General features: G+C 42.9%; 3 protein-coding genes and 1 long non-coding RNA gene across 7 annotated transcripts; 1 reads left to right on the top strand and 3 right to left on the bottom strand.

Moving 5' to 3' along the window:
• Positions 1–584: 584 nt before the first annotated feature.
• cdr2l (cerebellar degeneration-related protein 2-like) lies at positions 585–8,618 on the bottom strand. 3 transcript variants are annotated; one of them, XM_008330081.3, is made up of 7 exons: positions 8,500–8,618; positions 7,584–7,881; positions 4,452–4,564; positions 3,355–3,503; positions 2,991–3,155; positions 1,347–2,335; positions 585–1,287 (listed from the first exon to the last, which is right to left on the bottom strand). In XM_008330081.3, exons 2-6 carry the CDS (start codon positions 7,660–7,662, stop codon positions 1,393–1,395), a joined length of 1,449 nt encoding a protein of 482 aa, XP_008328303.1. In that variant the 5' UTR covers positions 7,663–7,881; positions 8,500–8,618; the 3' UTR covers positions 585–1,287; positions 1,347–1,392. The 3 variants fall into 3 exon arrangements, 2 of the variants coding, with proteins under 2 accessions (XP_008328303.1, XP_008328304.1); XM_008330082.3 differs by having other exon boundaries at positions 7,584–7,799; positions 8,500–8,616; XR_003052338.1 differs by lacking the exon at positions 8,500–8,618 and having other exon boundaries at positions 585–1,262; positions 1,318–2,335; positions 7,584–8,436.
• On the top strand, positions 8,542–15,721 carry LOC103393204 (uncharacterized). The gene is made up of 6 exons (XR_522998.3): positions 8,542–8,686; positions 11,169–11,319; positions 12,566–12,771; positions 13,570–13,657; positions 14,523–14,850; positions 14,940–15,721. It is a non-coding gene; the product is annotated as an uncharacterized LOC103393204 (long non-coding RNA).
• On the bottom strand, positions 8,763–17,893 carry recql5 (RecQ helicase-like 5). The gene is made up of 18 exons (XM_008330078.3): positions 17,663–17,893; positions 17,352–17,473; positions 16,595–17,116; positions 16,365–16,461; positions 16,175–16,286; positions 15,931–16,093; positions 15,757–15,839; positions 12,528–12,749; positions 12,326–12,422; positions 12,028–12,064; positions 11,862–11,920; positions 11,391–11,461; positions 11,020–11,299; positions 10,350–10,936; positions 10,213–10,258; positions 9,879–10,100; positions 9,728–9,800; positions 8,763–9,633 (listed from the first exon to the last, which is right to left on the bottom strand). The coding sequence occupies exons 1-18, from the start codon at positions 17,757–17,759 to the stop codon at positions 9,509–9,511; spliced, it is 3,015 nt and encodes a 1,004-aa protein (XP_008328300.1). The 5' UTR covers positions 17,760–17,893; the 3' UTR covers positions 8,763–9,508.
• A 577-nt stretch (positions 17,894–18,470) lies between these two features.
• Positions 18,471–22,584, bottom strand: LOC103393207 (E3 ubiquitin-protein ligase TRIM69). 2 transcript variants are annotated; one of them, XM_008330084.3, is made up of 10 exons: positions 22,385–22,584; positions 21,017–21,093; positions 20,672–20,770; positions 20,416–20,517; positions 20,186–20,326; positions 19,954–20,091; positions 19,805–19,856; positions 19,694–19,720; positions 19,454–19,480; positions 18,471–19,361 (listed from the first exon to the last, which is right to left on the bottom strand). In XM_008330084.3, the coding sequence occupies exons 2-10, from the start codon at positions 21,074–21,076 to the stop codon at positions 18,805–18,807; spliced, it is 1,203 nt and encodes a 400-aa protein (XP_008328306.1). In that variant the 5' UTR covers positions 21,077–21,093; positions 22,385–22,584; the 3' UTR covers positions 18,471–18,804. The 2 variants fall into 2 exon arrangements, with proteins under 2 accessions (XP_008328306.1, XP_008328305.1); XM_008330083.3 differs by having other exon boundaries at positions 20,186–20,329; positions 22,385–22,578.
• Positions 22,585–24,433: the final 1,849 nt, after the last annotated feature.

The raw sequence follows: 24,433 nt of genomic DNA, 5'->3' as shown, positions 1-24,433 counted from the left end.
AAAGGACTCAACTCTTACAGCCTGAAGTCCAGAGAAAGATTATTTGAATATCAGGATGTTGAAAAAAATAATGTGGTATTTCGGCCTTGCCTGGTTTAGAAAACTCTGTAATGTCTGAGAAAGTGAGGCGATTAAAAGAAGCTAGCTGTAACCTCTGGCTTTAGGTGCATGTGTTTGTCTCATGTACAGTCACTTCACAGCCATAGTTGAACCTCTTCATCTTCAGAGTCTATTGACCAGGGCAGTTTGAGACTCTTTTCAAGCAACACTTGTTATAATCTATAGGCAGAAACAGGACTTTTTTCTAAGTCTTTTTTTTTAAGGTTTAGTGATTAGTAAATAAATGTCAACCATATTCTAGTCTATTTACAGAAATCATTTATACCTCACTATTTTCTGTATCAGTATTTGTAGTTCTTGGGACCTCTGTTGTAACCCTAAAAAAGACCGCAGGGTTCATATCGTCCAGTCTCGCCTTGTATTCCTCCAAATCTCCTTTACTGATGCTCGCTGTGCCTCCAACCACATGCTGCTCCAGCTGACTCTCTGCTCAGCATCACTGAGGTAAAATGTTTGGCTTTTTGTTTTATTATACACTCCATGAGTAAATGAATGTCGTCTGTATCTGCAGCCTCATTCCCAGGCATCAGTGATTGCTGTCATTCCAGGACTGGGTCAGACTCGGCATTTGTGCTACTTGTATTACCTGCAGTTTAGTGACATCCTGTGTTCACATTAAAGTGTTCACACCAGGCCTCCACGTGTCCTTGGGTTATGTTCTCCTTACTCTTTCTTTTTTCTTTCCTTGTCACTTAGCAGAGGGTGGTTAGCGCTCCTGCAACACAGCAACAAGTGAATATGTGACCATGAATATGTAATAAATGGGTAAGATAAAAAAAAAAAGAATTACAGATAAACTTCAACCTAGGTTGGGACCTAAGAATGTGTTGCCAAATGTATTTATCTGACTTTTTTTTTTTTAGCTTTCAAAGAATTTATTAGAATCACATGTAAACAATTTGTCCTTCCCACCTATTTTATTTTTGGCTTATTTATTTTCCACTGTTAGTAAACGGCGTCTCTATGACATACTTACAGAGTATTTCTCACACTGGGTTGTTCTTACAGACCTTTAGTTCTAATTATTTGTCATCTACAGCCATTCAGGGGGGAAAACATCCATCCATGTCAACACATCTTCAACTTTTGGCAGCTTAAATTAATTCAAACAAGCTTTGGATTCCTGGTCTGTTAATGGTGACCACAGAAGACAGTTTTAAAAAAAAAATGTGAAGGGAAATGGACAGTAATGGTGACCACAGAAGACAGTAGTTTAAAAAAAAAAATGTGAAGGGAAATGGACACGCGTCTTTTTCTGTTTTGTCCTCCAGCTCATTTGTGAGTTTTTCTGCTTTTGCTGGATTTTACGTCACTCTTGGTCTTCTGCAGACGGGAGAAGATCTCCTTGAAGAGCGCCTTGTACTCTGGTGTGTTCTGGCTCAGACGTTTGTCCACCTGCTCCACCTGCCTGCTGATCCCCTCCAGAGCCTCTGGGGTGGAGGGAGTTTGCGGGGGTGTGGGTGGCGAGGCAGCAGCAGCTCCTGATGATGTGGAAGGACCTGCAGTGACCATATTGTACTCCTTCATGGAGGGGTCTCTGGAGACGGGCCGGGAGGTCTGTACACCCGCGTGGCACAGGCTCTCCTCGTGACGCCGACATTTTCCCAGCAGCTCCTCGTACTTCTCCAACAGGGCGTGGTACTGCTCGTCCACCTCGCTCAGGATGGACATGCCTCGTTTTCGCACCCCGTTGGCGTGCATGGCGTAGCTGCCGTGGCGTCTGCCTGAAGCATCACGAGCCGTGATGGCGTTCAGAGCCGTGTCGCTGCAGCTTTTCCTCACGGGTCCTCCCTGCTGCCCCGGACCTCCTGCCTCTCCGGCAGCACCTCCCCCACCCTCTTCTTGCCCCGAGTACACCTCCGGGGTGTCTGTTTCAGGACCATTGTTGAGCAGCTTCTCTAGACCCTCCTCCATATCCACCAATAGGGACAGCCTGGACTTCCTCAGCTGCTGCATCTCCTGAAGCTCCGCCTCCAGCTCCTGGACGCGCAGCTGGCAGCCCTCCGCTCCAAGGAGACGTTGCTCCAGACGTTCAAACTCCTCCAGCACCGCCGTACACTCACGCTCGGCGCCCTCCCTCATGGATCGCTCTGTAGACATGGCCACATGCAGAGATGAGACAATGTTTCTCAGGCGATCATTTTCTTCGTCCAGTGGCCGCTTCTCAGCCAGGTCCACACTGCCTGGGTTGGCCAGGAGGAAACCGTCCTCGTACCTGACAGAACACAGAGTCACGTAGTGAAGCCAGAGCTTGGAAGTACAACTGAGCCAAAAACCTTCAATATACAAAAATATAACATGAAATAAAATATAGTAACTACTGTAGTTAACCTGTCAGAGGCCTCAGTATCAGTAGGGTTCGTCAGCTAGTTATAGAATGGGAATAACTAGGCTAACCGTGGAGCAGGACTACTTTGTGTGAGCTCTCTGTGTACTTTAGTTAGAGTAAAGCTGTTTGGCTGAGAGAAGAATGTCCCCTCTGTCTGATTGGACGATCAAACAGTCACATGACCGTACCTGGACTGACGGACAGGCCGTGGATGTAGATTTGTTTGCTGTTTGTTTCCACACAGTGATGTTTGCTCATGAGCTACTTTTATCCGTAAATGTCACAGATTTGTGCAGAACACTAACAGCAGACCGTCTTCCTGATGTTTCCACGGCATCCCTACTGACTATGATGACGGTCAGAGTCTGATCCTGATTCTCTACAGCTGTACACGTCCCTGCAAATGGAACTTCTGCAGAACCAACCCAAACCTGGGGGTCATCAGAAAAGCCAAAAAACTGATGCTGTGTTTATGTGTTTGTTGTGTTTCTTTTCTTGTGTGTGTGTGTGTGTGTGTGTGTGTCTCGGTGCTGACAGTCACCTGGGTGCGGTGCAGAGCTCTTTAAGACAAGGAAAAGAGTGAACCGTCTTCCTTCGTTCCTTCTTTTCTCTGAGGACCCTCAGCTCCTCCAGGGTCCTCAGCTCCTCCACCCGACAGGTCAGACTGTCCACCTGACCGTGCAGCGTCTCCATGGTGCCCGTTAACCTATTTTTGCAAACACACACACACATAGATGTTTGTTTACTGGACTTAACTGGGCTGAACATACCGAGCAGCTAAAGCAACAACGAGTCGTTGTTGGAGAAGAATGAGCCACTTCAGCACTGGAGTATAATCCTCAGAGTTAAGTTATGAAACTTGGAAACAAATGTTACAGCTCTGTTTGTTTCAGGCTGCAGCTCACCTGTCGATTTTCTGCTGCGAGGCCTTGCTCTCCAGCACCAGTTTCTCGTTGGTGATCTCCAGCTCTCGGGCGGTCACGTCCAACTGCTCGTACACTTTGGCGTGCTGCTCGTTCATCTCCCTCAGCATCTCCAACTGTTTGGAGAGGTACTAAAAAAGGAAAAGAAAATCTGTGTTAAAACAGGGAATGGAAGGAGAATCCTGCCAGTCGGAGCTAAACTTTGTCAATTTAAAGATGATGTTGGTTGGACCTTGAGTTTGCTGCAAGGTAGTTGCTGTTTAATATATTAAAATGAGTTAGACCAGCGGTCCCCCACCTGGTCGGCCGATACCAGCCATTACTGCGGACCAGTAGCACCGTGCAGATTGTTGGAGGATCGTTAAACTTTCAAAATAAAACGTCTTTTAGACTTTATTCTCTTAAAATCTATGACTGGATTCTTTTCAAATCAAGTAAATTAGTAAAAATGAAGTACATTTTTTCACTGTGTCACACTGCGGCCCGTGGACCTGGGGTTGGGGACCCCTAAGATAATCAACAAAAATACTCCAAAATAGTTTAAGCTTTTAAGTTTAAGCGCCTGCTGTTCAGGAGGATGTAGCCTGGTCATATGATCCATGATCAAACGGTGGACAATCCTGCTGCACCAGTACGAAAGTCAACTGTTTGATTCCATTTCAGTTTGCGATTTATGTTCAGAATTGACTTTAGATCAGACAAAGTATAAAAAAGTTACAAACTGATGAGCACATTTTTTAGGATCTTGTGAATGAAATGTAACCATAGTTACACTTTTTTGTCAACTGAACGTTACTATTCCTACTCATGTTGAGTTCAGACTCTGGAGGATTTCTTCATTTGCTTTTTTGTGTGTGACCTGAACCATGTCTGCACCTGTGCACACCTCCACTCAGCCAGGTGAGTAACTAAAACATTCCGTTCACTCTCACGTGATAAACCTTTTATGGTAATTTTCTCCAAAAAATTCCCAACAGGCTTGTGCGGGCAGGTTACGACTGGTGTGGAATGTACAGAAGAAGAATCTGATTGGACTGCCCCGACGTGATCACATGACCCAAAGGTAAGACGAGACAAACCTCTATCTCCTGCACTTGATCCTCATTGTTAATGTACATCTGCTGAAGGGAGTCCTCCAGCTCCTTGTTCCGTTCCAGGAGGGTTTTACCCAGCTCTGCGGCCAAGTGCAGGTCTGAGAGAACAAGAGATGAAAAGAAAATTCAGATTCACGTGGAATGTTCTTAGTGAGGAAAAAGAGAAAAGATTAGACAGAGCTGAATCAGTTTAATTGACTATTTAATATTAATATTAAAAACTAAGAGATCAGATCAGCGTGAACTCAGCCATCCTCCACTCACTGACATTTTACAGCTCAGCCAAAGACATGCATTATTCAGTTGAAATGTGGAGGAAGAGCAGGAGGAGGAGAATCCTGTTGGCTCCACACAGCAGGACAGCACAGCCGTGGAGGATGAGGAGTCACTGACGTCCTTTTACTGGACATGAATGAAGTGTTTCATTACCAGAGTGTTTAGGCGCGAACAGTGACAGGAACACACACACACACACTCATCAATCATTGTACTGTAGGTGTGACAGACACTGACCAGAGTGTTTGAACGGAGCATGGTGTTACCCATGTTCTGACAAAAACAAAACAAGAACTAGATTTACAGTGAATATATATATATATATACACACACACATTATGTGTGTGTATATATATGTGTGTGCATGTAAACAGCCAAACAGCTCAAATTTAGCCAAAACTGCATTGGTAATAAGACATAAATGTTTTTAATTAAAGAAAAAAAAATGGCTAAAATCATATGTTGATCAGTAAATCGGGCAAAAATCAGCCTAAAGCTTAAAGTTCAAATATATAACAAAAATAATAACAAAAAGTGCAAAAATATTTTCTAGAATAACTACCATTCAACTAAAATAAAGGTTAAATCAGATAAAGACAAAACAACAACAAATGAAGCTACAAATTTGCTACAAAAACAACTAAAACTATGGGTAAAAGTTAGCCACAAAAAAAAATCATGATCATCGATTAAGTTTAAAAAATGCTGAAAAATGTTGTTTCTTCATATGAGGGATATTAGGGTGGACCAGTAGGACGGAGGTGAAGGATGGTAAATTGGCCGTCTTCAGCCAATCAGCTCCTCTGTGATGTGTGGCTGTAACGACTGTTGTCAAAAACACGGACATGCTGTAATTTCCCTTTTCAACAATGCAGAACTGATGAGAGAGCGTCGGCCTGAAGTGCAGAGAGTGATAATGAGCTGAGTGAGAGCGTGTGAGGATAGACAGACCACAGCACAGCCTTCACCCGTCCTCCCCTCCTCCCCTCACTCCCCCAACACACACACACTCCGACTCCAACTCTGTGGCTACACTGTTTCTGTTCCTGAGGACTGGCACGTGCCGGGGCTCAGTTATGTAAGACTCCGTGGAGGCTGCGTTCAGAGGAGCACCATTCAGCAGACACCTGATCCCAGAGAAGAAGACAGAGCGGATGTGTGCAGATCTGTTGGCTCCAGATCGTCTTTCAGCTGCTCTCATCAAAATGAATCATACCGCAATTAGTCACGATTAATCGTGATCAATCAATGTTCCTAAATATGTAAAACAAGTCTTTATATTGCTGGAACAGGAAGACAAATAACAGCAGGTGGAGATGTATGTGTTTCACATCTGCTTTTGTTTGTAACCAATTCAAAAACTGTCCAATCAGATACAGAGACGGAGCCAAGGCTTTTTATCTGCAGCTTTCCTTTCATGTGGAAATTACAGGGCCCTAAATTAAAGTTCAAACTCAAGAATCCCACAGAGTTTATCAGATTATAATGAGAACAGGAGGAACTACTGCCGCGGAACGCCAACATTTCTGGGTCAAATTAACGCCCGAGCGTCAGGCTTTAACCATCTGACCCCAAATCCTGACATCTTTGATCCGCTTTGAGGAGGTCTCGTCTGGGTCTTCTGGCCAAATCAGATCAAGCAGGGGCTTAATGACTCGATGTTCAACAATGCTGAGATGACATACAGAATTAATGGATGCCCCCCGTACCCTCCGCCCACCCCCGGACACCCACAGCAGTATTATCCACCTGCCTGTCTCCTCTGTGTCTGTGATGAGATGCAAAGCTGCTTTAGTTCTGTGGGTCAGCAGGTAATCAGAGACAGACTGCTGCTGTGCAGAGATGCACAGCTGCTCAAAGTGCATTCACTCAAGTCATTAGTGAGAAGGTTCAGCCACTGTGAGTTTCTGGAAGAAAGGAATGGAAGAAAGCCTCAGCCACTGTGAGTTAGATTTCTGGAAGAAAGGAATGGAAGAAAGCCCAGGCAAATTGAAGATGGTAGTGAGCTATGGTATGATGTCCAGCACGGAGACATCGCTTCTTTCACTGCGACGGAGGCTGGGCCGGACGAGGCAAGAGCTCAAGATGCTGAAGATTTGACAAGAACAGACAGGATTTGAAGGCAGCAGATCAGAGGAACGTGTTTGTTGACAAAGTTGGATGATTTTTTACATATTTTGAGAGACAGTTGAAGATGGAGCTGCCAGATAGAAGAAAAATAGAAATACAAGAGAGGAAATTCATGGCCCAGCAGAGTTAAGGGTCGACTGGTGTTACTGACATATGCTATGATGTTCCAGAGACAACAAGGCTCCATAAGGATGAATCATGAAGGAGTGTTACTGTGGTCGGTGTAGCAGTGGAGGAGGCACACGACAACATGAAGCCCCTGAATGAAACCCACACAAGGAAAAACAACAAAATAGATTTTGAATTAGTTGTTTGTTTTGAATTGACTTTGATTTTGAATTAGTTGTTTGTTTTGAATTAAGCTGGAGAGACAGCAAAGACAGACATGTGACATGGACAGAAAGGACAATGACTAGTCAGTCCGCTAGATTCTAGAAAACAAACCAAATGAAGTATCAGCAGAGGAGGACACGACGATGAAGGACAAGCACCTCCAGATCGGTGGTCTGACGCTGATTAGATCAGACAGAAATGGACGTAGTTATCACTACGCACTTTTTTTTAAAAATTATTTGTTTGTTTAATCATTGAATCTTTTTTTCTCCTACATTTCCTGCAGGTGTCTCTATTTACCCTAACTAAAGCCGATAAACAGATACTGGATGTGGGCTCTGTGAGATGATCCAGCAGAAAAGAATCCTCGGTCCTCACCTTGCTCCAGGTCCCGCTGGTCGTACCACGGCTCCTCGTCCTCCGTGATGAAGTCCTCCATCCTGCCTGCTCGGAGCATCGATGCGGAGCAACTTCTTCACCTTCTTCGTCTCCTTCTTCTTCTTCTTCTTCACCGGGTATGTGGTCTGCTAATTCACGGTCAGCTCTTGCCGGAAGTGACAACAAACGAGAGCCGCACTGCCTCCCGGTGTAACCCTTTGAGGAGAATGAGTTATACAGTAGAAAATGCACCTGCTTTTATTTCCCCTCCTTTTTCTGCTGCTGCTTCTCGAAGCATCTGCAGAAGGAAAAGAGGAAAAGACGAATCGAAGACGAAGCGGTCGGTGCTGCAGCTCCGTAACCAGTTATGGAGCAGCAGTAACAGCACAGGCTGTGACAAAAGACCAGGCTGCTCATCAGTGTCGAGGGCGATTATCATCAGCAACACCGCTGCTGCTGCTGCTGCGTTCAGGTGCAGTCGGGAAATCCATGTTGCTCCGTGTTTATCCCGTTTTGTTAGATAGCATACATCATTATCGTCTAAACGTTTTATCGTTGTACGTATTAGTAATGAAAACATGTGGGCGTTAATGTTATACGTTACGCTAGCTCTTCGCTACGGATAAGTCAAATAAAATATTCTGTAGAACACGAGAAGAAAAAAACACGTTTTGCTTCGATGGACTTTTGGACACACATTTAACACCTAAAACCCCACCTTAAAAACAGTAATAATTTACCTTAAAGCCAACTAAAAGTTGACATACAAAAAAAGCTAAAATATAAGTCAATAACAGCGCAATGTCTCCTAATATGTTGAAAAACGCTGAAATCTTTTAGAAGATCGTGTAAATGGCTCAAATGTGCCAACAACAATAATTATGATATAAAAATATAAATGTTGTCAGAACTTTACCACTTCATTTCTGTCTATTCTTTCTGTTCCACAGGATTTGCTCTTGCCGTGACCCCTTTTTTTAACGAGATGGATGAGCATCAGCTGTGAGGAGCTACACTCAGCAGCACCTGAAGGTAGCACAGGGTGAGGTGACGTCACCGACTCCCAACCGGCACCGACGTCTCCTTCCTGCATTGACATCCCGGTAAATCTTATTGCACAGTCATTTGAAGGGACAGACAGTCGGTAGTTGAAGAAACACGAGGGAAATCTCACACACGCCAGTTTGGACCGCCTTTTATTCAGCACTGACTTTATTGTAAACGTAGAGAAATAAAGTGTAAACAGATGATGGCTGAGCAGACTCTACACAGTCCAGTCTTTGGCCGTCACCGCCTCAAGTACTCTTTTGGTTTCCCATTTCTTTGCAGACCGACTGTGGTCTCTTACAGTATAACTAATATGTCCATCAGTAGGATAAATGTCATAAACAAAAATTAGAGAGTCTAAAAAATAAAAGCACAAAAACAAAATCAAGTCCTACATTATCTGTCACTTATGAAGCAACAGGGGGAATTGATACAATAAGTAGCAGCAGCACAAAAAAAACCCCAAACAAACATAAAAAAACATCCAACATCGCCAGTTGATTTGTTTGATCATTTCTTCAAAAAGGTCTCAATAAATAAGTGAAATATTTTAACTTGAGACATTTGTGGTCCTCCGAAAATAAAATAATCATTAATAATTTCACAACGCTATATGTAAATGAACACAGAGGAAATTCCCTTTATCTGTGGATGTCAATCCCTGATTTTTGCCAGTAGGAGATCAATAAGTAATGTTTTTTTTTTGTGTGTACACAGTGCAAATGTTTCTCTTTAAGGCTGTAACTGTCTGTGTTTTATTGCTGTTTTTATTGACTTAAACCACTGTAGCAGCAAACAGCAACTCAACCATGCAGCTGGTTAAATCCCTGTCCATAGAAAAAAACAAAACAAAAACAAAACTACACTCTCCTTTCCCATCATTCTTTGCTCTCAGTAGCTTTAGAACCATGAGGACGTTTAAGGTGCTTCCAGTCCGTTTCGCTCTCACAGCGTTGAACTCTGCTGAAGAACTTCTTGATCAGAGCTTTGGCTTCGGCTTTAACTGCAGACACAAGAGTTTTTAAAATAATTAAAAAAATAAAACTACCCCATTTTGACAGACTTTTATTTTTTTTTAAGATGAACTTCACTCGTACCTTGAACTTTTCCTTGAGACCTTCCTTCTGCGAGAAGGTGAGACAAGTATCGAGCGAAGGACTTGAACAGTTCCTGCAACCGAAGGAAACCAGAACCGTGGAGTCATTTTTGTTTCGCTGTTTTTCTGACAATGAACCTCTCCTCTCTCACCTTTGTGGCAAACTTTCCCTGAGTGTAAAAAGGATCCAGGTAGTGGACCACAATGTCTGCTGCTTCCTTCAGTGTCACAGACTTTGGTGGCTCCTTGGCAGATTGCAGCGCCCTCTGCTGCACCTTGGGGTTGAAGGTCACACGCTTGGAGCTGCTGTCTGCGGCACGACTGCGCTTCAGTGGAGGAGACGACTCACCGTTGGTTTTCATGTCATGTGTCACCTGAAATAATACAGACTTCATCATCATGGGGAACAGAGCAGGGAATTAACCTTGAGGATGTCGACACATTTGTTCGTTTCTTTTGAACAATGGAGGCTGGTGATCAACCCACCGCTCCAGGCAGAACAGTTTCAGCTTTGTCTTCTGGTTGGTTTTGGCTGTGAGAAATAGAAGGCATTTATTAAAGAGGGATGTCACAGAAACAGCTGAATTAAAATAAAAATGAAAATATGATGATCAGGTCCAGACCTCCCATCCTCAGAAGGTTCATCGTTTTCTGGCTTTAGGTCCAAAGTGGTGGTTTCGTGGGTTTGCTCCTCTTCATTTTTATCATCACCATCATCTATTGTTACAACTTCACATTTTCTTTCCACAAGAATCACATCCTGAGTCTCTGCCCCTTCAGTGTCCAAACACTGATTCGTCTCTGCTGATTGGCTCACACTGGCAGTTTCCGCTGACGCAGTACTTGTGCTCTCCTGCTCCTGTGGCTCCGTTTGGATTGTTTCTACTGTCTCTTTCTTCGCAAAGTACTGAGAAATGTTGCGGGTGTTCTTTGCCGCCTCTGCCAACATCTGCTGCTTCTTACTCTTGGCTTTGCCTCCTTTTGTTGGACTGTTCATGGAGACGGCGGCTGCGTTTGCTCTGTCTCTGATGGTCGAAGTCACGGCTGCAGATTTGTCTGCGCTCAACACCTTGGAACCTTCTGAGCCGTCGGCGTAAAACCCGCCGCCCTCTGACTCTTTGTTAGAAGCTGAGGCCTTCAGCAGTTCCTTGGCAGTTAGGAAGGGGTCGGAGGAGCCTCTCTGACCCGCCCCTATCCTTTTACGCTTCATCTGAAAGGATAATAGAAAAAGTCAATAACTGATCTGTAATAAACCATCACAAGACTCTACAAGGTGACAGAATAAGGTCTCACTGAGTAGACTTCCGAGGCAGGTTTGAATCCCTGCAGCTCCTCAGAACAGGACACAGAAGACGAGGCGGACGCCTCTTCTTTCACTTTTGACTGAACTTCTCCTGATTTTATGCTGTTCATTTGACCATTTGCTCCACTTGTTCCCGCAGCGGAAGAACTCGTCGGTTCTTTTTTCATGTCTCCCACCTTCTTCAGTACAGCCGCCTTGTACAAGTTGGCCGACTTGCTGTTCTTAAAGACCTCAAACTCGATGTCCACCGCCAACATCTGGGTGTCAGAGCTGAGATGTCAGAGAGGAAGGTGAGGGGTCAGTTACGTTCTGTGAAGTGTGCATGAGAATTATTAATCAATGTAAGAATGAAGGAAATTACTTGAATGCGTCTTCTGCCCCCTGGTGGCCGTGCAATGCCTCCTCCAATAAGTGCAAGCAGTGTTCTCTGGCCTGCAAGAAAAGGACTTGGTTGAAAAAAAAGGAAAAAAGTAATCATGCAATGATTGCTGAAAAAAGAAAAAATACGTTTTTTGTTTTTTTTTTGAGGAAATTAATGTAATTTATAAGCAGAAGCGATTAAGCCTGCAATTATTTGTTGCTAAAAAACTCACTGTGGTTGATGGTTTGTTTTCACATTATTACATTGTATCTGGGGTTAATTTTAATTTAATTATTTTTCTTTTTTTGCTACTCTACTTGTTGATACTCCTCTTTACATACAGTAGTGTTTGGTCCAAACACTGGCTCCCTTCACATGGCGTGACACATGAGTCAGAGTCAGTTAAACTCCTGACAGTGAACATCATGGTTATGTGGAATGTGTTTGCAGCGTTCCACGCTTGTTCTGTACCTTCACTGTGAGTTTGGGAATCTTCTGGCTGTCAGCGTCTCTGAGTGGACAGTAAGGATCTGAAGGACAACAAAACAATTATCATTACCAAACAATTATTATTTTCTTCTCCTAATCATCCAATAGAAGCAGGAGTTCATTCCTGTTCCCTTCATTGTTTTATTACCTGGGGGGACGAACTCCTCCCTCCAACCATCAGCTCCCTAAAAACAAAAAAACATGTAGAAAGATGTAAGATGAAGGAAACAAATAGTGATTTTTTTTTTGTTTGCCAGTAGCTCTGGCTTTTGAAGGAAACAAATAGTGATTTTTTTGTTTGCCAGTAGCTCTGGCTTTATTCCATAAGTATCTGTTCAAATCATCCAAATCCTGAATAACTCAGAAATCATCAATTACAAACTCGCCTCAAAAAAGGCATTGAAGAAACAGCCGAGAATTAATAATCAGTAATTGTTACTAATCACCTTCCGCAGTTTCATCTGCTTCTTAAACAGATCCGAAAATTCCTTTTTCCTCTTACCGGTATCTTCTTCACCACTGCCAGTTTCACCTTCATCATACCTGCAGGGCGTGACGTCACAGTCAAAGTCGTCAGGATTTACTTTTCATTTACACAAGTATAAATCTGCTTTGTCCTCAGTTATTGTGTCATTGGATTTGTCTTGCCTTTCGAAGCCGTATCCTGTCTTTCCACCGCCGTACAGATCCGCCTGGAAACCGAACGGTCCTTTGGGCTTGTTGCTCTGAGCTGCTACGGTCCTGGTGCTGAGGACCGCCGCTTTCTCCAGCTGGGCCCGGACAACTTTGGGGTTGCGGCAGAAGTCGCAGGCTCCCGCACAGTTTGGACTCTTGTCCCCGAAGAACTGGGAGATGATGGCGTGACGGCATCTGATGGACGAAAGGACAGATGGTAAATATGAAAAAAAAAAACACTCCACAGGGTGGTGTGTTTACGGGTGTCAATGGGACTTTGTTATTGTTTGTCACACTGTAACGGACTGGAGAATTGTCAATAACAGAGTAGTGACCACGATCAATATGTCTGTTATGGAATCAGCCAAATACAGCAATCACGTCACATGACTTTAACACGGCTGTGACTCAATCAGACCTCGTTTCCTTAAATTTGTAAGGTACAGTGGAACTTCGGTTCACGAACAAAACTTTTAACCAGGTTGTCGTACCATAACTTGGTTGCCTGTTAACTGTTGTCTGATTTTGCCGGTATTGCGCTGTGCTATTTATTTTTTTATTACATAAATCACTTTGGAAACTAAAATGCTAGTGAAATAAATAGAAATAGTGAAAACAACAATAGAAGTAAAGAAAGATTATACGAAAGCATGAGAATGGCGCTTCAGAGTCAAACACAACAGCTGAGGAGAACGACAGAAGGACAAGGAGCCTGAGACATGCCCACAGTGATGAAGAGGAGGAGGGGAAGGAGGAGGTAGGAGGGAGGGAAGGTACCAGAATTGGTTTTGTTTGTTTGAGTGACTGTGGTGATGGGTTAAGAGCAGAGGTCACATTTGGTTGTGTGTTGTAGTGGTGTGTTGTATCACAATGAGACGTAATTCACTCTCACTGAACGTCAGGCGGCCTGTGAGCTCTGGGTGACTGCTCTGGGTGACGGCTCTGGGTGACTGCTCTGGGTGACTGCTCTGGGTGACTGCTCTGTAACTTCTATCCGGTTGCTCTTCCTCACTAGCTGAACTGCTGACTCATCTTGTACGATCTCTACCAGTCGGTTTGGAGCTCAGCAGAGTGTGAGAAAAGTACAGAAGACAAAGCTGCAGGTAAGCAACTCTTTTCACTGTCTGATTGTTTGTATTCATTCAGGTGTTATTTAGAGAAAAGAACAGCAACAGGTTGGGAAGAATGTGAAGTAAAAAAAACTCCTTATACTGACTTTAAAAGAAGGTGGCGGGATAACTTAATATAGTTAGGGGAAAAAAATTTCGACAAAATTCCAGATGAGTCTAATTTCTGTATAAGAATTTAGAAAGTTAGCATTTATTTTTTATTTACATATTTTAAACCGGCCATACACATGCTCTACTAGTAGTTGAACCAACAAAAGCAGCTGAGTTAATGTTGAATGTCACACCGCTAAAGCATGTAAACCAATTTTTTAAGGGTTCAAATTTTAAATTTCACTTTAGCAATCCAGTTGCTACCTTTTAACACTAGTGATGAAACTATTGTTGAAAAAATAAAGAAAAAATGTCCATGAAAAATACAAATATATTTATGTTAGGCAGAAGTGTAATGTGAACCAGTAAACAGCCACAGCTCCCAGCTGTCACACCCATGTCCTGTTGTTTTGTTATTTCAGAGCAGAGAACAGTAAATCAAGTGTCATCTGACTCCTACACCAGCAATTAGAAAAAACAATGCTCTTAAAAAAAAGAACAAAAATAAAAGAGAAATACATTTATAGCAATCAGAAAAAACAATGCTCTTAAAAGAGAAATACATTTTTAACTTTTTTTCTGCAAATCCTGACTGAGCTTTAACTTTGAAAAACACTCAAACGCCTGCCTTTGTCTGTTGTAGACAGACTGTCAGACACCTGCAGGTCCAGAAACACCACATACTCCACACATGTTCACTCCCAGACGTTAAAGCTGCCTCAGTAATAATCCTTGCAATTTCTCACAGCAACGCCAAACCACAGACTCACGTCTTTGCAGAGACACGATTCACAGCCCAAAAAAAACAAAACAAAATCAGCCCAGTTCGGTCGGCGTGTCCGCAGCACGGACCAGGAGTTACATCCTGGATGAATCGGGAACCTGTGTAAACCAAACTGCAGCTCAACCTTTGCAGAGTAAACACCAAAATCCACCTCCCTGCTGCTCTGTCATCAGGATGGATCCTAAAAACGCCACGCTGACCCTCCTAAACAGGATATGGGTGAAGCTGCAGGGTCTGCCCACTGCCAATGAAATCGAGGTGGCGGGTTTCTTCATCCTGCTCATCTTCATCTGTGAGTATCACAATCTCTACAGCTGCTGATTTTCTCTTCATGCTCAGTCTCTTTCACTGGTTAAAGTTTGTCCCATTTCTCTCCCACAGCGTTGGTTCTGATCATGACCTTAGTGACCTGCCTGACCTTCTGCTGCACCTGCTGTCGGGGGAAGAAGGGATCTATCTGAGCGGCATGTGTGCTAGATTTTTTGGGATCGTTTGCCTTCCTTACTGGGCCTCTACACAGAGACACCCACATTACAGGTCTGTGTCTGAGGAGCCGTGGACAGGGTGTGTGGAGCACAGCCTGTCAATAACAAAGCAACTGAGTGCCAAGGGTGGAGAAGTGGTTCCACCTGATCCTGCTCTGTGGTTCAAAGTACTTCAGTACTTTGAATAAGGTACTATAGTCTGGCTTTGCCTCAGTGTCTCCTTGGATTTGGATTAAATGATAAAAGTTAACGTTTTATTGATTTGTACTACACTTCTCTCCTATGCACATGGTGCAGATTATCACGTGATGCCACTCAAGCAATCACATGAATGACTGCATGCTAACTCTGGATGACTAATTTTATTTTATTCTGGGTTTTTTTTAAAAAACTGATTTTAATATAACTGCTTGTAATATGGGGTTGTTTTTATTATGTTCCACCGACTTAAGAAAGTTAATTTCATGTCAAATCATCTTCTGTTTAAAAAAATAAATTTTTCCAGAGAAGGAATTTTGTTTACACGACTGTTTCCACTAACAATGACAGACAGGACGACGCCTGCCCTCTGCTGTACAAAAAGTGTAATAGCATGTTTATGAAAAACGGAGTTCACGTACATAATGTATAAAGCTGAGGGGAAAATGTGACTTTTTAAGTTAACATCGCTACTTTGATAATAAATCAATAAAAGAAAACATTTTCCCACTCACTTTTCTTGCTCACAGAACAACACCATGGCTTCAAAGTCTGTGATGGCCGCTTTGTCCGTCTCTTTTGCAGATCCACGCTTCTCCTGTAGAACAGTGAACAGAAATGTTCACAGAAAAACTCAACATGCATTCTTGTCCATATAATTTATTTCCTCTGCCTCCGTGCTGACTGACCTGTCTGCGGCGGATCTCCTGACGGATGAGGAAGTTTATTTGCTCCTTGTCTTTGCGGGAGTAGTACGTGCGACAGGCGGAGGGCAGTCCGTCTCTCCCTGCACGTCCAGACTCCTGGTAGTAACTGGCCAATGACTTAGCCAGGTTCCAGTGAGCTACAAATCTGCAGAATAGTGTAAAAGCATTGGAAAAAAACACGCTGACCACAAACCTAAACACAACATGTACTGTAACGCTGCCCCACCTGACGTTGGCTTTGTCTACGCCCATGCCAAAACTGATAGTGGCAACAATCACCAACACCTTCCCCTGCATCCACTCGTTCTGAACCTCACTGCGATCTCCTGCTTTCAAACCTATACAAGAACAAGTTCATCCCTGAAATCTGATGTTTTGTAATTGTGTAAAAACCACTAAGGAAAAAAGACTCTTACCTGCGTGATAAGCTTTGGCCAGAACACCAAGCTTGGTCAGCTGGTGAGCCACAGTCTCACAGCCTTCCCTGGTTCGACAGTAAACAATTCCACATCCCTGTTGAAATAAACATTCAAGTGAGTGGAAAGGTAAAAAGAAAAATTGTATTGCAAGTGCAAGCTTCTATACCTCTACATGCTCAGCTTGCTTGCTAACAGCACATTAACCTAGTGTCGCTGTCGTTCTTTACCTGTCCGTGTTTTCCACTGTCCATTGCCAGTGCCTTCTTAACAAAGGCGTGTAAGTGCACATAGGGGTTCGGCAGCAGTTCTACAAAGATCACATCGTACTCCAAATTACTGCGGAAAACTGGCGTGACAAAAGAAAGGGGCAAACGCAGCTGCAATGACTTCATAATGTCCTCCTGTACATTCTTGGGTGCTGTCGCTGTCAGAGCCAGACAAGGAACTCCAGGCAAGCGGGCGCGCAGGAGACCCAGTTTGAGGTAGTCTGGTCTGAAATCGTGGCCCCACTGAGAGACGCAGTGAGCCTCGTCCACAGCCAGATAGGACAGCAGTCCACGATTGCACAGACCTGTGAGGCATGGCTGGAAAGAGGGAGATGCTACCATTTCTGGCGTGATATAGAGGAGCTTCAGCCGTGGGCTGCTGCTCTCCAAGTCGGTCAGGATGAGACGACGCTCCCCTGCCGGGAGCTTGGAGTTGATGGAACATGCAGCAATATTAAGCTCCCTCAGATGATCTACTTGATCCTGGGAAGAAACATGGGAAGGCAGGACACATAATGGAGCAAACCACACCTCAATGCACAGGTTCCTAATTCTTCCAGGCTCTTAAAAGGTAAAATTATGAGACTAGATTTATGCTACATATTCAATAGTATAGTGAAAACTAGGCACACATATAAATTAATTGCAATTACTTTAAATCAATTGGGCAGGCGTTGCTGTGTAGTGTTTATTTTATTGTTGTCAGACAGAGACTGACCTGAATAAGAGCGATGAGCGGGGAAATAACCAGAGTGATGCCATTAGCCAACACTGCAGGCAGCTGGTAACATAGAGATTTTCCTGCTCCAGTGGGCATGCACACAAACACGTCCCTGTCACCTGTTACACACACACACGTACACAGATACATTCATACACGTTATTTTCACACTGACACACACAGTACTTCCTGTGACAGTTTCCTAAAACATCCGCTAAGATTCCTTGTTACTATTAGCCTAGTTAACTAACGTCAGCTAAAGCTGCTGACACTAAACGACCAGATTTACAGTGTGTTGTTTCGCTCACCTTTAATGACCGCCTTAACTACATCTTCCTGCAGTTTAGATCTGAAGCCGTCGAACCCAAAATGGGTTTTTAAAGCCTGTTTTAAAGTTTTTGTCATTGTCTTTCTGTCATGAGAATCCCTCGCTGGTTTTCCTGAGGTGCGCGGAGCCCCGCCTCCTTCCTCAAATCCCTGTTACTGATTGGGCACGCAGATTGGGTCTGAAGTCGCATCGGCCAATAGGAGGCAAGGTATGAGTTTGTCGCACAATATTGCGTCATCAACGGAGATTTGTGTTTGTTTGAAGCTGAAAAGAGAAACCGCCGTTTTTTGACTAAAAATAGACTTAACATGAAGTCTTTAAACTGACTTGTCAAAGAAGATGTTTAATTAAGTACAATAAGATATTGTACTTAACTTATTTATATTGTATTAATATTACCTCCGTAGTACTTACAAGGTATAGTGTGAATACAGTAAAGAAAAATATAATATATATAAAACACGTCATTAACGAACTCAAAACGAGACATCTGTTATTCTAACCGGTCGTATAATGTATGTAATACGTGATTATCTCCATTGAAGCTGTTTGCGGACTTTATTGTTTCAATTTGTCATTGTTTTGAGACTTTGTAGTTCAAAATGTATATAAGTAAAACTTATGTCCAGGAGGTGGCAGTAATACAACCCCGTTTGCATTGTGGCGCTGTAAAAGTTGCTCTCGCCTTAGAACAAGAGGGTTCAAGTATATAGCTTTATTAAATGTAATTAAATGGTACTTGACTGTCTCACTTATGCATTGGTATTGTACAACAAGACAACAGAAAACTGATTAACTTTGTCATATTTGGTTTATTTTTGTTCACATAGTGCATTTTCAATGCAGGGTTAATATTGCACAGTACAGTAGATTATTACTACATGTTTGAAACATACAGTATGAAATTTCATTATGCAGATGAGTAAAGGGTAAGAGGATAACCCCTCATCTATAATGTGGTAGCAACAATCACATTGAAGCAGCAGCAGTGTTTAGAGCACAGTCACAGACTAGAGCATCTAATGATTGTATAATCTAGGAATTTTTTTAGACTGATTACAGATGCAAAACCAGTATCTGAAACTTTTCTAGGATGTTAAGTGGGTTTTAGAGCTAGAAAAGTCAGAAGAAACAAGTTGCAGGCCAGAGACACTGACTCTTTGGTGCTAGAGACCTGATGACCAGGTCCTTCATGATCTCTACTGTACCAAAGAGTGGGAACAGCTTCTCATTGAAGCTCTCGTTGTAGGTGTAAATATGTACGTGTTTGTCTACGTCGTAGAAAGAGAGCTGGCCGCGGTCATAGTCAAGGTGGATGCCCACTTTGCGGGGGATGAGACCGTCTGGCAGGGCAGTGAAGGGCACAGTCAGTGCCTTCAGCTCAGTGCCTCTCTCCAGACGTATGGTCAGGTAGCCTGTGTCGGTGTTTAGGGATTTGAAGCCTTTCCTTAGCGCCGATTCTTTAGCCACGCCCAGGCGCCAGTCCCGCTCGCCCACCTCCACCTCCCAGTAGTGGCGACCGGATCCTAATCCTTGAACTCCTACGGCACACCACCAGCCGTCGAAGCGTTGGTGGTAATTGGGAATATCCTTCCTCTCAAAGCCGCAGCGCATCCTCTTCTCATCGCTGCAGATAAGCAGATCAGGGTTGGCTGTGTCCAGATCCAGAGTCACCTCAACTACAGGGGGGAGTGGAGGAGAGAAACGGGTTAAAAAGTGAAGGGATTCCAGATACATAGAAGATAAAACTGATCATGAATGGCTCCTGTACCTGCAGCATCTGAGATCCAGTCCCACACTGAATAAAAAAGAGAATGGAAGTGTGAAGATGAACAGTGAATGCAACCTTATAACACAAAACCTTAGTTGTGTCAGTATTTTTATGTTTTTATATAAAGTTTAAACCCAATGTCATCCCATTCACTACAGTCGATGGGGAGAAAGGTGTGTGAAGTCTATAAAAAGTGAAAAAGCAGGTTTTCAGGATTTAGTTTGTACACCGACCACATACCTGGTTGAGGGATATAGGATATGGCACCTGGAAGGAAATAAAACAATTTTATATAAAAATGATAAAACATTTATTTTAACTTTAAGTTTGATTCAATGCAAATTTACAAACCAATATTCTGGTTCTTCTGCTTCCACATGAGCCACTGCTGAGGGATGGTCTCCTGTGAGAACACAGAAGGATGGCTTTAGTTACACATGAATAAAACAGTAAAACAGGAATTGCAGTGTGTGTGTGTGTAAAACTGAGCTGTGTCTTACCTTATTGGGCTGCTGCAACATTAAAGCCCACATGGCCAGTTCCATAGCAGTCAGCAGATTGGGTACACGGCCCCAACGCCAGGCTGACTGTAGGTCCTCCAGCACTTTTGCCACAGGCTCCCCAGGCCAAACACTTTGCTGCGAAACGATCAGCATCACAAGAGAAAACTTTAAGTATTGTGATAAATATCAAGCGTGGCAAAAGAAAAATGAACCATATTTCTTTGTGAACCTCAGGCTGAGCTCTCAGGTCCTTGATCCAGTTGAGAAGATTGTTTTTAGCCTGCAGCACATCTTGATCATTTATCATGTCGGGCAGTATTCCGACGTCCACCTCTGACCAGCCATCAGGCTGCATGGTTGTCTTCTGCTGCTGCTAAAAACATGCAATGCAAAAACAGATATGTAGTGAACTAACCTCTCAATGTGTAATGAGAATTATTCTGACTTCCATTTTTTTACCTTGCTTTCCAGCATCAAGGCCCATTGTAGGATAAAAACCCTGCAAAGAGAAGATGACCAGATGTCATCCAGGTTCCAGATGTGCTCCAGCACCGCAGACCTCTGCAGCCGGAGAAATACAAAGAACCCAGAGAGAGAGACAAAAAAAAAGGTTAGAAGTTGCAGCATTATTACACTTTTTATTGTCGTCAAACTTGTCACTTGTAAATCCAAGTTAAATTGATATTATAAGGCTCCATTATAAATGGGTTTATACCTGACAGACTCGGCTGAGTTCTCTCGCCAGATCCAGAACAAACAGCTGATCCTCATCAAGAAGATCCCTCTTGTCCTTCTTGGCTTTTTTCTGTGTTTCCTGCAAAGGCAAAAAGAAATCCTAATATTGTAATCAAATCCAACTCAAATTAAGGTGGTGCACTACATGATTCTGTGTCTGTCAGCAGAAACAGAGCCCACCCCTCCCTTCCCTGCTCCGAGCCTCATTTCCTCCCACGCACTGGAGAAATGTGTGCATTGGAGAAACATAATGTCCAGAAGTCAGCTGTCGTCAAAACTGCCCATTAAACACACAGTGTCTGTGGAATGAACTGAAATGTGTCACCTTTATCTTGGCCGTGAAGTCTTTGGCCGGTTTCACCATGAAGTGGAAACACTGCAACATTGTGGCAGCTCTGTAACCTGAGGTGACAAACCAGAAGTAAAAGTTGCAGTAGATTTAGAAAAAGCAGATAAAAAAAGTTCAGTTCTCAGTGAGCCATTAAGAAAGTGAAGGGTGATAATGTAAAACTGAGGACATGATCAGCAACCACAGTAAATAATCTGAGGTAATCAGGTGACATGACTTGATATGAGGTCAGGATCACTGTGTCCACTGATCAGATGTTTCTAATAAGTAGCAGGTGATTTAAATACATTTACAGTTCCATGGTGGAAGACACATTTTATTTTTATGTCTCTCCCTTCCTCCAAATATTGGCACCGACTTAATGGCCAAAATTTTTTAGTTTAGTTACAAGGTTTAGTGCCATGCGAGTAAATTATACGTCAGAGAGTCCTGGGTTCGATTCCCAGAGGAACCACATGCTTGGCACCTGCCGGGGCCAGCCTGTTAACAGCACATCTGCAATTTCCCAAATATGGGCTCAATAAAGTTCAAATTATTATTATTATTTAAAATGTATTACTAAACTCCAGGCTGTAGTTTCAGTCAGGGTAGGACATGTCTCTTTAGTTTTTCTGCATTTTTAATTACCATTAATTTTCCAGACATCTTTGTGATTTAACCAGTCAACTTTAAAATAATATAAGTTACCCAAATTAAGGTCAAATCTTTGAAATAGCTGTATTACATTTACACATCCTCTCCTCACCTGTACATACCTTTAAATCGTCCTGAATTAATCAGGATTAATTAAGTCTCACAGCTCAGTCACAAAAGAACTCGTTTATTTTACTGCTGTTAACAATGTTCTCACATTTGTTTCGCCCCATTACTGCACAGTCGGCCCCACAAAGCTGCGGCACAGTTGGGTAATTATCCAATAATTGCAAATAAAATAGATTTCTCTTTTTTCCTTCAATTTACTTAATGGAATTTAACTAGTCAGAGTTGCCATATTTTGCAACTGCATGAGATCTGAGCTGGAGGAAAAATGCTCAGTCAGAAATAATTAATTCATGGAGAAGACGTGACCATGCAGTTTTTTTTCTAGGCCAGCTGATGATGCACACCTGCCGTGTGACTCTGCGGCAAACGTGCGTTACTGATGCAGACACTTTGTGTCCTTCAACCCGCCGAGAAGTTGCAAAAAACACCGCGATGCAAACATTTAACACCACTCAATGTTCATGCAAACGTTCTACTTGTTTATAATGTTTCCGTGACGTCACAGCCTTGCGTCCTTGCTCTGACAACAACATAAAAACATGCGTTTAATCCATCACGTCGTACAGATGACGTGCAGCTCACCTGTCTCCCCTGGTGGTTCGGTAAAATACTGTCGTTTCCTTCTGTTTTAGAGACAGTCAGGCCCAGGAACATGGGATGACTCGTCAGTGTCCGTGCTGCAGTCTCTGACCTTGTTTACATACCTGGCTGTTCGGGTGTGTTCGGTTTTCTCCGGCAGTGACGCAGGAAACGTCCCCTCGTGAACCAAGCGCGCGGCCATGTTGGTGAGGTACAACAATACGTCACGCATTAATTAGTGTCGTTAATGTGGGGCTGAGTTGATCACGGATCAATTCATTTGAGTTATTTAGTGTGCGTTCACCTTCATTTAAACCACGGTTCAATTATTTTAAATCGTTTGTTTTCATCTAACAATTTTATTTAACAAATAAATACAATGAGTCATTTTTATTGAGTGACATGCAGTGTTTGGTGACGCTTGTATCTCACATTGCCGCAATTCTCAAACTATGGTACACATGACACTGGTGGTACATGGACGTCAACCTATTTTATCTTGTTCTGTGTTTGTGTGTTTATAAGAGAAGGAGAAAGTGTGTGTATATTTTCAGAATTTAAATTTTTAAGCAGTGAGAACTCAAACCAGACGGTGGCAGTACTAAACTCAAAGTCTCCCCCTGCTGGTTCACAAATAACTGTGTTCATGTTTAGAGGGTTTATTTATGTTTGTTTTGTTTTACCATTAGTATCTAAAAACCAGGGTAAGAATTAATTGTACATTTGATTTTAGTGCTAATTACCTGCTGACACTACTGTTGTAAAAACAAATCAAATCTGTAAAGAAATCTATAAATAAATACATTTCTATGGATTTAACAAAAAAGTACTAAATTGTTTTTATTAAATAAATATAGTACAAGACATTGTGCAGGACAAATATTTTGCATTGGTGTAAAAAAGACAACAGAAACAAATTTGGTGTTAAAATATCAAATCAGAACAGGATGTAGAAAATTATTTGAGAAAGCAGGAAGTGATTGTGCAGACCAACCAGCTTTAGGAGGAGAAAAAAATAAAATAAAATAAAACTGAGGCCATATGAGGTAAGATTAAAATAAGAGGAAGAAAAGTGAGCTGTCTAAGTATAACTTCATGAAAGGCACTCTCATTATCACCTCGTATAAATCCTCCTCCTCCTGGCAGGCTCAACCACATGTGGCTCTGTATGCTCAGCAGCTGTCATCACACCGGTCTCTGATAACCTGATATCACACAATAAACGCTGTGGTTGAGGAGCAGCGGAAAAAGACCAGAGCAAACAGTGAAGACAAATAATGACAGAGTGTAATCAGAAAAGCAAACAGTGATTCTCTTTTTCTGGTGAGACTCCCCCCTCAGGGCCACACGTCTCTTCTTCTTCTCTTCTGTTGCAGCAGCTGCTTCATGTTCCTCCTCCTGGAAGCTCACAGTGGTTCAGACAGTGCACCAATAATCAGTGTCTTTAACATTCATCCCCTGGAAAGATGTGCAACCACACTTTGGTAGATTCCCAGCTGTGAAGCAGCGCTAGCTGTCGTTTGAGAACATCTGAATCCTCTGGTATTCAGCTTCAGGATTTGTATTCAGTCCTTCTCCAAATTAAAAAAAAAAAGCTGCCAGGGTTTATTTTGAAATTCCTCACTTAGTTCGATCAGACAGGTAGAACAGAGGTGTTTCAGTGTCTCAGCTGAGTGTTGGAGCTATTTCATTCTGAAATGTGAGTCCAGTGTTGGGGTAGATGGTAGGAGGAGAAAAGGCCAGGTCGGGTGAGAGGATGTTGTATGGAAGCTCTATAGACTGACGGATGGTCTCCTCATACGACGGAGGAGGCTGTAAGACAGAGGACACAAACACTTTGACTTAGAGTTTCATCACATGAGACATCACGGCAGAATACTAGGTGGAGTAGTGACTGTCAACAAAAACCTATAGGTGGCGCTAATGCCACTCACAGGATGTAGAGCAGCTGTTAAAACACAAATAAGAGGATGCAAGGTGAGTGGCAAAAGGAATAAGTAAAATTGAGTATTTGATCTCTATCGTAAATTTCCATCATTCTGTCTGGAAGTT

This window comes from Cynoglossus semilaevis, chromosome 17, assembly GCF_000523025.1.
Source record: "Cynoglossus semilaevis isolate Cse_v1.0 chromosome 17, Cse_v1.0, whole genome shotgun sequence".
Lineage (NCBI taxonomy): Eukaryota > Metazoa > Chordata > Actinopteri > Pleuronectiformes > Cynoglossidae > Cynoglossus > Cynoglossus semilaevis.
Note: the sequence above shows the minus strand (reverse complement) of the source record. Positions and strands in the feature narration are given on the sequence as shown.